The sequence below is a fragment of the Rhinoraja longicauda genome, chromosome 6 (assembly GCF_053455715.1).
Source record: "Rhinoraja longicauda isolate Sanriku21f chromosome 6, sRhiLon1.1, whole genome shotgun sequence".
In the NCBI taxonomy this organism is placed as follows: Eukaryota; Metazoa; Chordata; class Chondrichthyes; order Rajiformes; family Arhynchobatidae; genus Rhinoraja; species Rhinoraja longicauda.
The window spans coordinates 57,992,899-58,005,540 of record NC_135958.1 but is presented as its reverse complement, the minus strand read 5'-3'; the positions used below and the strand labels follow the sequence as shown (position 1 = coordinate 58,005,540).

Genomic DNA, 12,642 nt, shown 5'->3' with positions numbered 1-12,642 from the left:
ATGGAGAGGATACTTCCACTAATGGGAGAGTCCATGACCAGAGGCCATAGCCTCAGAATAAAAGGGCGTACTTTTAGAAAGAAAATGAGGAGGACTTTCTTTTGTCAGATAATCTGTGGAATTTATTCTCACAGATGGCCATGGAGGCCATGTCAATGGATATTTTTAAGGTGGAAATTTACAAATTCTTGATTAGTTAGGGTGTCAGGGGTTATGGGGAGAAGGCAGGAGAATAGGGTTGAGAAGGAAAGATGGATCAACCATGAATGAATGACGGAGTAGACTTGATGGGCCAAATGGTCTAATTCTGCTCCTAGAATTTATGAACTTATAATTACACAACCATGTTACATTCATTTTGCTTCTGGAAAGACACAGCCGTCCTTTCACTACAACGGGTCAACTAGTAACTAGATTTTAAATTGACCTTCCAGCCACTGTTCTTTTTATTTTGGCTTGGTTCTATTAGATAAAGCAGGCTAGATACTTCAAGTCCACAGAAATAAAATAATTATTTTGGATATTTCCCCACAATACAATCAATAAATACTAGTTGTTTGTTCTTAAATGGGGGTTCCAAACTGACTTTAGCTTACCCGCACTTTATGTACAAATTTGGTGTTTTCTATTTTAATAATTAAAGCAAACAATCTTGTTACATCTACTCCTCTCTTTCGGGAGAACAAAGCAAAGAGAACCCACTCTGTTAGTATTGTGATACCATTGGATTCACCTCAATCCCAGTGTGGACATTGTACTTTGTCTATGGATCTGATGCGCTATAATCCTGAGAACTATATTTTGCACTCTTTATCTTTCCTTTTGTTCCATCTATTCTACTTGAGTTTGATTTGATTGTATATCTGATTGGTTTGGATGGCGTGTAAAACAAACCTTTTTACTATACCTCAGTACATGTGACAACAATAAATCTAAATCCAAACCTATATTTTTGGTTTTAGTTTTAGTTTCAGAGATACAGAGTGGAAACAGTCGCTTCAGCCCACCGAGTCCATGCTGACCAGCGATCACCCCTACATTAATTCTATCCTGCACACAATTTACTGAAGCCAATTAATCTACAACCTAGCACGTCTTCGGAATGTGGGAGGAAACTGGAGCACCTGGACAAAACCCACGTGGTCACGGGGAGAACACACAAACTCTGACGCTGTGAGGCAGCAATCCCACCGCTGCACCACAATGCACTCCAGTTCCACCAGCACTTTATGTTTTGAACAGATGTCCACTTTGCAAGAATTTTAAAACACATTGTAGACATAAAACATTCAGTTTGGTGTTGAAGTGAAGGACAAGCACTGTACCTTTGGAGCTCTCTTAAAGTAGCGGAGATTTTCAGGCTGTGACCCAGCACGTACAGTGTGGCCAAGATATCAGCCCATTGAACCAATTCCCCTAAAGGACCACCCTTCGACACGATGGGGCTGAAAACATCTCCTGCTTCCTCCGTCAAGAAACCCAGGTGGATCAACATCTGTAAAGACAGAGATTTTACACATTATAAGAGTTCCGAGATTTGAACCGAGACTTTACAACCAAAAATTGATTCATCAATGTTGATTAACAATCTGAATCTTATCTATGCAACTTCTGCCAAGCTTGAGAACTGAGAGAAAAAGGTTTCATGCTATGAGGAAGCTCATCTTGGAACCATTCAGCTCCACAATCAAGAGCAAGGGTCCAGAGTTTTTAACTGTCATATGTACCAGCAATGGAACAATGAAATTCTTACTTATTGCAGTTTAACAGACCTGCAATAAAACACAAATAAATATATAATAACCAACAGTACAATAATTTAATAAGGCGAAAGGGGTCAGATTTAATAGGAACCTTCTTCACTCAGAGGGTGGTGGGTATATGAAACGAGCTGCCAGAGGAGGTAGTTGAGGCGGCTATTACCATAGCATTTAAAAGACACTTTGACAAGTACATGGGTAGAAAAGAATTAGAGGGATATGGAACGTGGGAAATGGACTAGCTTACATGGGACATCTTGGTCGGCATTGACGAATTGGGCCAAAAGGCCTGGTTCCGTGTTTTATGAGGCTATGGGTCTATAACAGTAATACTAAGCAACCAGTGACGTTGTAGTAAAACTAAAACCAGAGTCCATAGAAGGTCATAGTTGCTGAGGTGGCAGTTAGTGTTGTGCAATGTTCACAAACCTAATGCTTGGTGAGAAAATGCTATTCTTAAACGTAGTGGTCTTGGTTTCAAAGTGCCTGATGGTAGCAGTGAGATAAGAGCATGGCTAGGGTGCTATGGGTCTTTGATCATGTTGGGTGTCTTTTTTAAGCAATTCCTGGTTTAATTTTCATTGTATCTGGATCTGCACTGCATGAAAACCTTATTTTACTTCAAGTCCAAATTCAAATTACAATGAATTGAGCTTCCCTGTTGCCTTTACGATTATTGCAATAGTGTGTGGAGGGTTTCTGTATGCGAGTTTCAACAGATATTCTAAAGAAACTTAGTTTTGGGCAAAAATATATCACGGCTCTTAGTTTGAACAGCATTTCAGTTTTGTCTGTTTCACGTGTAATGAGCAATTGGAATCAATAAACAGTTACTGAGATGTCCACTTAATCTTTAAAAAATGCATTCTTATCTAATCTGCTGGTTAGTAAACAGACAGTAGTAGAGTGACATGAATAATGAGGCAATAACATTGCAGCACAGCCAACCATGTCCTGCACTAAGAAAATGTCATCTCGGTTGTAATAAAGCATTTAATAAGGCATGGCCAAAGTTTGCAGTGCAAATACAATACCATTTGTCACAGCAACTCCTGACTCTTTCAAGTACGTGAGCATCCTCCCACTCCACTGACTTTCTTATTGAATTAGCACTACACCCTCATTTCCAACTCAATCTTTCCCACTTTGCCTCTCCTCCACTCAATATTTCAAAGAGCTGCACTCAGAGAAAAACTGAATCTCGGAGCTCAACACTTCTGAATAAGGAAACACTCTGCTCCTCTTCCCTCCTCTGTCTGCTCATCTCCCAGCCCTGAGTCACACACTTCCCTTTTATCCCCTCTCTTCCCCCTTGCCCCTTCCACCCATATCCATCCCTCCTGCTATCCATTTCACTTCTTGTATTCTTTGCTTATCTGAGGTTTTTGTCCCCTTTTCACCTCCGGCCTTTGTCATTTACTTCATCCACTTGTCAATTAACCCACACCCTTCATCTGTATCCACCTATCACTTAGACACAAGGAACTGCAGATGCTGCAATCTTATGCAGACAGCAAAGTGGTGGAGTAACTCAGCGGGCCAGGAAGCATCTCTGGAGGCCATGGTTAGGCGACGTTTCAAGTTGGGACTCTTCTTCTGTCTCTTGTCCCACCCTCACCTCCCTGATCTAGCTCTCTCTCCCCAACTCTCCCCAGGGTGGCACAATGGCACAACAGTAGAGTTGCTGCCTTACAGCGCCAGAGACCCAGGTTCGATCCTGACTACGGGTGCTGTCTGTGTGGAGTTTGTATGTTCTCCCTGTGACCATGTGGGCTTCCTCTGGGTGCTCCGGTTTCCTCCCACACTCCAAAGATGTGCAGGTTTGTAGGTTAAATGGCTTTGGTAAAAACTGTAAATCGTCCCAAGGGTGTGGAATAGTGTCCGTGTACGGGGGTGTTCGCTGGTCGCTGGCCGAGGGACCTGTTTCCACGCTGAAAGTCTAAAGAGAGTCATAAATGGGCGCAATCTGGAAATTATCTATTAGCAGTGGTGGGAGGAATAGAAATGTACACATATTTAAAGTACTTCCAGAAATTCACGATACTGAAGATTATTTATTCTTATTCTTATTGGAGATTGTATGACACAAAGTTTCATACAAAGAACAAAGTTAGGAACCACTGTTGACGTTCCATAGCTATGTTTATACAATACCAATTGTGAGGCCACAAGTGAGATGATGGCATTTAATGCTGACCTTTCTGAAGGCCCCCTGCAAAGTACCAGTACATGTGACAATAAACTAAACTTAAAACTCAGTAATCTCTGTGGCAATCATTTTATTCTGACATCAGACAAGGGGAGGGGTAAACTTGACCGCTCTTAAAGGAAAATATCATGGTATGGATGTGTGGTTCTGTAATCATGTTTACAGTGCCATTTAAAGCAAGTAAATGTGGTTCATTGACCAGTATCAAACAACTGCAGGTGCTGGAATCTTGAGCAAAACACAAAGTGCTGAAATGGGTCAGGCAGCATCCATGGAGGGAATGGACGGGAGATGTTTCAGGTCAGAAACCCTGGCTGTGTGGGAATTGGCACGTCCTAACTGACCCTGACCACGTGCAAGATCATCGAACATCGTTCTGCATCACTTCCAGATTCTTGAGTGCTAGCAATGAAAGCCACAACTGTATCCTCTCATTGCCTTCTGAGTGTGAGAACAATTCACTCATGCTGGATCAAGGCATTTTGTAGAGACACAAGGAATCGCAATGAAGCAATAAATTGGAGACACAAGGAATCAAGTGTTCTTTTCAGGGACGCACAGTGACGCAGCAATAGAGTTGCTACCTCACAGAGCCGGAGGCCAGGTTCAATCCTGACTACGGGTGCTGTCTATACGGAGTCTGCACATTCTCCCAGTGACCTCATGGGTTTTCTCCGGGTGCTCCAGATGTTTCCCACAAATCAAAGACATACGGGTTTGGTAGGTCAATTGGCTTATGTAACATTGTAAATTGTCTCTACTGTGTAGGATAGTGCTAGGGTACGTGGTGATCGCTGGTCGGCATCGACCGAAGGGCCTGTTTCAACGCTGTATATCTAAAGTCTAAAGTGAAGTCTAACGTAATCACAGTGGAGCAATGAAATGGAGGGACAAAGCCTTTAGTGCATTGTCTGAATGTAGCCCATTTATTTGATCTTTTATAATCAATGTTCTTTTGGCCGTTCTCAGTCACCTTGACAATAACACTCACTGTCTCCTGCAGTGACAGTGCTCTTCCTCTTTAAAAGGAGCAGGACAGCTTTAATTGGCGTTGTCTCTGCACAAAATTGTCCTCTCTGCCAAGGTAGTCTTTAATTCAGTTTAGTTTAGAGATACAACACGGAAACAGGCCCTTCGGCCCACCGAGTCTGCGCCAAACAGCGATCACGCCGTACACTAGCACTATCCTACACACCAGTAACAATGTACGAATTTTACCAAAGCCAAATCAACCTACAAACCTGTATGCCTTTGGAGTGTGGGAGGAAACCAGAGCACCCGAAGAAAACCCACACAGTAACTGGGAGAACGTACAAACTCTGTACAGACAGCACCCGTAATCAGGATTGAACCAGGGACTCTGGCACTGCAAGGGACCAACTCTACTGCTGTGCTATCTTGCTGCAGTCTTCAAGAACAATCCTCATGCTGTAATCATATAACGAGAGGTAGCAGAGCGATGCTCTGCCCATATCAGTTTATATGAGTAGGAAGGAATTGCAGATGCTGGTCTTCTGCTGAAGATAGACACAAAATCCTGGAGTAACTTAGCAGGGCAGACAGCATCTCGAGAGAAGGAATGGGTGACGTTTCAGACCAGACAGTCTGAAGAAGGGTCTCGACCCAAACCGTCACCCATTCCCTCTCTCCAGAGATGCTGCCAGTCCCGATGAGTTACTCCAGCACTTTATGTTTATCAGCTCACATGAGTATGTGTTACTCATGCATAGTGATCTCTGCATCATGATACGACTATCCAGTGTATTAGTATGGAATTGACTGCAAGGATTCGATAAGCCCTGTGCAATGCACTTGTCAATGTTATTTAAACATAAGAACAGCTGAGAATGCTTATATTATGTTGTTTGCTAATGTATAATAAGTCTGTCAGGTTTTTGGGGGCTAATAAACATCACAACATAATAGTACACAGAAATTCAATTAGCTAACTCTGTTTTTCCCAATGAAATTGAAAATCTATCTTTTCTGGGGTAAAACATAACAATTGCAATTTCAGTGCTCGTTTCATCTTACTCTTGAGATTCATCAAGCCATTTTCATTCACTCCTCACTCCTCATGTTTTAAAGGGGTTTAGACCAAGTGGTCCCTGCAGTAATCATTGTTGGGTGCTTCCAGGGCAACTGGGTGTGTCAAGCAGCATCAGATTGAGATCCTTCTTGGTTAAGGCATTTATTTAGTTTTCATTCATCTGATCAAAATACAATGCACTCTCCCAGCTGATACTTCCATCTCAGTCCCCATCAAGACCCATGTCTGACCACCAAATGCTCTGGTCCACACAATTCCTCAGGGCAGCATAGTGGCACAGTGGTACAGCTGCTGCCTTATCCTAGGGACTGAAAATGAAAGTCCCTGGAGGGCAGGCCTCCATTTAATTTGTGGATCTGGGTGGCCCAGTGGCCCAGCGGAAAAGTTCCTGCCTTACAGCACCAGAGATTCGGGTTTGATCCTAACTACGGGTGCAGTCTCTACGGAGTTTGTACATTGTCCCCGTGACCTTTCTCCGGGTTTTCCGGTTTCCTCCCACACTCCAAAGACGTACAGGTTTGTAGGTTAAACCTGAAGAAGGGTCTGAAGAAAGGTCTCGACCCGAAACGTCACCCATTCCTTCTCTCCCGAGATGCTGCCTGACCTGCTGAGTTACTCCAGCATTTTGTGAATAAAAACCAGGTTTGTAGGTTAATTGGCTTTAGTAAAGATTGTAAATGGTCCCTTGTGTGTAGGATAGTGCTAGTGTATGGGGATCGCTGGTCGGCACGGACACAGTTGGCCAAAGGGGCTGTTTCCACGCTGTATCTCTAAACTAAACAAAACATTTAAGATTTCTGACAGATATGTCTTTCCCCCAAAAGATCTACAAATAATACCGCTGGAAGTTTATGTCTTTACTTTAGTTTTACATACATCTCTGTCATTAGATCATCCAATCTCATGGCATTTCATAAAAGATAATTTGCCATTTCTCAAAAAGGTATCGAGAACAGAATGAACAGGAACAAGCAATATTGCTTTCTAGGTCAGATATACCGTGGGAGCTCAGGGACAATGTGTGAATTGTTTCCTTTGGTCTTGATTCTACGATCAGTGTGTTCTTCTCAAAGGAACTCAGTTTATATTCCCAAGGTGATCTCATGAAAAGAACACCATTTTGGTTGCCTAGTCTTCCATTTTATTTGACATGGTGTTGGATAATCTGAGAATATTGACGGGTGAAAAGGATATTCTTCTCTCTACTTTCACAAAGTAAAATTGATCAGTCTATTCATCGGGCTGAAAATACATCTGATAGCATTTGTATGCGTGCCAATAAAGCGCAAGTTTTATAGACTTTGTGGTTTCATACATCATTTTCATCTGCACAAATCATTAAAAGTAAGAAAAATAAATTGTGTACAGAGGAATTAGCAGAAAAGATACATGTTAAGTGGAAAAGTGTTTATGAATTCTACAAACATTTTCATGCAGGTTATTTCAAATGATTTTTCAGTCCTGCTTTTATTTTTCAAGCAGCCGTCAACATTCTAATCTGACAGCAATGTAAATTGTTTTTATCCTTGAGTTTGGAAAATATATTTATTCCCCCTTTGCACGGTAGTGGAAATGTGGAACAAGCTCCCCATTGATTTGGAGTAAATTAGCACAATCAAAATGGCCTGAGAACATAACCTGCTGAGTGGTAGTACTGACAACTGAAAATAATGTTGAACAATATTGATCATTTATTTTAGGGGAAGATTGGAACTTAAAATTAAGGAGAATTTTGCTGTTACTTCAGTGAGAATATATACTGCGATTTAAAAATTTTTTAGTGGCGTAGTGGTACAACTGCTGCCTTACTGCGCCAGAGACCCAGGTTCATAAGGTCATAAGGTCAAAAGTGATAGGAGCAGAATGAGGCCATTTGACCCATCAAGTCTACTCTGCCATTCAATCATGGCTGATCTATCTCTCCCTCCTAACCCCATTCTCCTGCCTTCTTCTCATAACACCTGAGACCTGTATTAATCAAGAATTTTTCTATCTCTGCTTGCTTGAAATAAATGCTAGGTTCGATCCTGACTACTGGTGCGGTCTATACAGAGTTTGTACATTCTCCCTGTGACCACATGGGTTTTCTCCAGGTGCTCCGGTTTCCTCCCACACTCCAAAGATGCACGGGTTTGTAGATTCGTTGGCTTCAGTAAAATTGTAAATTGTCCCTTGTGTGTAGGATAGTGTTCGTGTATTGTGATTACTGTTCGGCGCAGACTCGGTGGGCCGAAGGGCCTGTTTCCGCGCTCTATCTCTAAAGTCTGCAGTTGAAGGATTAGATTAAGGATTAACATGAGAGGTGAAAAGCGCTTCAGATGCAGCAGTATTGATGCAATCTTCTCAAATCATCTTTTTTTTAAATATCTTTAATCTGTCCACAGATAATCTATATACTAAAACTCTCATTTGTTTGTTTGTTTGTTCCTGAACTACAGCCAAAATGGTACACGATAGCACGACAATTTTAGGCCCACCTTACTCACCGTCATCCCTTTGGTGCTGATGGAAGATGTTTAATTGAAATCGGTGTTATATTTTTTAAATTATTCAAGTTTTAAAGTTTCAATCTATCTCCTAGGGAGGGAGGGGGAGGAGGGAGGATAAGGGGGGTTGAGGGGGATGGAGTGGGGGAGGAGGGGAAGGAGGGAGGGGAAGGGGGGGAGGGGAGTGGGAGATGAGGGGGTTTTGGAGGGGGAGGGGAGGGGAGGAGATGGGAGGGGGGAAGGGAGGGGGAGGAGGAAGGGGTGGAGAGGGGAGGGGTGGAGGGGAGGGGGAGAGGGGGAGGGGAGGGGGAGGGGGGGGGGAGAGGGGAGGGGAGAGGGGAGGTGAGGGAGGGGGAGGAGGAGGGAGAGGGGGGGAGAGAGGAGGGGGGAGAGGAAGAGGGGAGAGGTGTGCACCAATGCAGGAGAGGTTTGGGCCCAACAGGTCCACTTGGTCTAGTACCATTTAAAAAAAGCAATGCAGAGGAGTAAGCCTACCAAAAATATTAGAAACCATAGAAAAGTACAGCGTGGGAATAGGCCCTTTGACCCATAATGTACATGGCCAAACATTATGCCAAAATAAACAAAACTCATTTGCATGCATACGATTCATATCGTCCAATCCTTGCATATCCAAAAACCTCTTAACTGCCAATTTCATATCTGCCTCCACCACTACCCCTAGCAGTTTGTTCCAGGTATTCCCCCACCCTCTTCGTGAAAAAACATCTCCCCTAAACCTTTCTCTCTCACCTTAAAGCTATTATAGCCTCTTACCTTTAACATTTGCACCCTGGGATAAAGGTTCTGACTGTCTATCCTAACCATATCCCACATAATTTCATACATTTCCATCTGTCCTTTCAACTTTGGCGTTCCAGAGAAAACAATCAAAGTTTAGCCAAACTCTCCGTGGAGACAAAAAACCCTAATTCATACAGCATTTAATAGGAACCTGAGGGGTAACTTTTCCATACAAAGTGTGATCGGTGCATGGAACGAGCTGCAGAGGAGGTAGTTGATTCAGGTACTATGACAACATTTAAGAAACATTTGGACAGGTACATGCATAGGACAGGTTTAGAGGGATATGGGCCGGACGCAGACAGATGGGACCAATGTAGATGGGACATGTTGGTTGGCGTAGGCAAGCTGGGCTTAAGGGCCTGGTTCCACACTATAAGTCTATGGCTTTATGACTCATTCTAGTAAACCTCTTCTGCCCTCTCAATTATTGTTGATATTTTATGCCGAAATAAGATCAGTGCACTTGATCTGTTTATATATAAATCATTACGATCATATTTTGATCTTATTATCCGTTCACCTTTTTCCGTTGCCTTTTTCTCATCTCAAGTTTTTGATCGATGTTTCTGAGCAGCCAAAATCCACTGTGTTGACAACCTTCTGATGCGCTTTTTCATAAATATTAGAGATTCCTTTCCACTGCCCATGAGTTCGAGAAGTTGTGCAAAATCCTTTCGATAAAATGCTTCTGCTGTAAGAGAAATAGCTAATTAATGTGAAATGTCCAAAAATAGCAGAAAGCGAATTTCTTATAACTCCAGTTAGGATTTGAAGTATGTCTTTCATCAATAAAAAACAATTCATGCAGGCTGCAAACCAATCTGTTCCATGAATATCAGAGGAGGGTATAATATTACAGAGCACATCACATTTTTGCCATTATTTCACCTTTATAGAGTCGAGGGAGAGTCACTAGTGTTTTATTGTCATGTGCCTAAAATGCAACAATTAAATTCTTACTTGCAGCAGTGCAACGGATATGCAAACACGAGAGAGAAAGGGAGAGGGGGGAGGTGGGGAGGGGGGAGAGAGAGAGAGAGAGAGAGAGAGGGGAGAGAGAGGGGAGAGAGAGAGAGAGAGCGAGAGAGAGGGAGAGAGGCAGAGGGGGGGGGAGGTGGGGAGGGGGGGGGAGGGGGGGAGGAAGAGAGGGAGAGGAGAGGGAGGGGGAAGAGAGGGAGAGAGGGAGAGAGAGGGAGAGAGGGAGAGAGAAGGAGAGAGAAGGAGAGGGAGGGAAGAGGGAGAGGGAGAGGGAGAGGGAGAGGGAGAGGAGAGGAGAGGGAGAGGGAGAGGGAGAGGAGAGGGAGAGGGAGAGGGAGAGGGAGAGGGAGAGGGAGAGGGAGAGGGAGAGGGGGGAGGGGGAGGGGAGGGGGAGAGAGAGAGAGAGAGAGAGATAGAGAGAGAGAGAGAGAGAGAGAGAGAGAGAGAGAGAGAGAGAGAGAGAGAGAGAGAGAGAGAGAGAGAGAGAGAGAGAGAGAGAGAGAGAGAGAGAGAGAGAGAGGAGAGAGAGAGAGAGAGAGAGAGAGAGAGAGAGAGAGAGAGAGAGAGAGAGAGAGAGAGAGAGAGTGAGAGAGAGAGAGAGAGAGAGAGAGAGAGAGAGAAAATAAGGGGGGTAAGGCAGTGATTGATTTACATGCTATCCAATTAAATTAGATAATACTCTCCATAACCACAATCAAGTCAAATTCCAGTACAGTAGGTGGAGCAAAGGGGAAGATACAGAGTGCAGAATAATAGTTTCTTAGCATTGTAGCGCATCAATTCCATAAAGTCCAATGTCCGCAATGGGGTACAGATAAATCGAACAGTACCCCAGCTTACGGAAGGACTGTTCTGAGGAAGATACAGAGTGCAGAATATAGTTTCTTAGCATTGTAGCGCATCAATTCCATAAAGTCCAATGTCCGCAATGGGGTACAGATAAATCGAACAGTACCCCAGCTTACGGAAGGACTGTTTCTGAAGCCTGATAACAGTGGGGAAGAAGGTATTCACCACAAAGCTAGGGCAAACAATTGTTATTATTTCCAAAAAACACATTTGAGATGGCAGCATATAAGAAGATTAAGATATTAATTCCATTACAGTTGAAGTAAACCTCAGAAAGAAAATTATGTAACCAGGACTCACTAGAAAGGTACAAACTACAAGATGTTATAACAATAAAGAATGGCTTGAAAATAATGTTCAAACAACAAGGTTTAGAAAGGACTATTCATTCTGTGAGTTAACACAGCAAAAGAATAATAGCAAATAAAAAACAACATTTTTGTTGAGATATAGCTTTTCAATATATTTTCACAGTCAAACAGCACAAAAACAGGCCCTTTTGACCCAACCATACCGACTAATATGCCCTACATAAGCTAGTCCCATTTTTCCCATATTTGGCCCATATTCCTCGAAACATTTTCTGTCCATGCAACTGTCCAAAATATCTTTTAATTGTTATAATTGAAACTGCCTCAAATGCTTACGGAAAAAATACCTGTACAATTACACCGAGCTCAGATGCTATTGAATAATTTATTGAACACTTACAAAGCTGTCCAGGTCAATTAAGTAAAAACATATTTGTGCGGAAATTCTCCAAGTGACAACGTGACATTTATTTCTTTAAGTTCTTGAGGTTACATTCTCCAGTCCAATAGTGTTACAGCTACAGATGCAGATAGAAAAACATTGCAAGGGCTGGAGAGGTAGGTTGGGGGATCGTGAATACATCCTTAGCTGTAGAGAGGAATATTTAGTTTAGCTTAGTTTATTGTCACATGTACCGTGGTACATTTAAAACGCTTTGTTGCGTGCTAGTTGGTGATAGGATAGAGCAGTTGCCTGACAACAGCTAGGAAGAAACTGTCCCTGAATCTAGAGGTGTGCGTTTGCACACTTCTCTACCTCTTGCCTGATGGGAGAGGGGAGAAGAACGAGTGACCAGGTATGACTCATCCTTGCTTATGCTAGTGGCTTTGCCGAGGGGGTGTGGAGTGTAAATAGAGTCAATGGAAGGGAGGTTGGTTTGTGTGATTGTCCACAATTCTCTGCAATTTCTTGCGGTCTGGGATGGAATGCTGAACAGCCTGTTAACAGAAAATGCTGTTCTTGAGTCTGGTGGTATGTGTCTTCTGCACGTAAACCAGCATCTGCAGTCCCTTGTTTCAACATTATGAATGATGTGTAAAATGAAGAATGATAAACTTCTCATAGAATTGCTGGAATATCAGGTTCTATATTTCCTGACTCTACCCACTTAAAATTAAAATCAAATTTTTGATACTAATATTAATGTATTGGACTTTATCTTGTACCCTACATTATCCTGCACTATGTGTT

The 12,642-nt window shown here is 42.7% G+C and overlaps 1 protein-coding gene across 1 annotated transcript in view; it reads right to left on the bottom strand.

Annotated features, from left to right (window-relative positions):
* mgat5b (alpha-1,6-mannosylglycoprotein 6-beta-N-acetylglucosaminyltransferase B) overlaps positions 1 to 12,642 on the bottom strand; it is a 500,752-nt gene that overhangs the window by 186,908 nt on the left and 301,202 nt on the right. Inside the window, 3 exon segments of the mRNA XM_078401040.1 lie at positions 1,326 to 1,495; positions 9,833 to 9,877; positions 9,879 to 10,000. Of these exon segments, the coding sequence (XP_078257166.1) occupies positions 1,326 to 1,495; positions 9,833 to 9,877; positions 9,879 to 10,000 (337 nt within the window).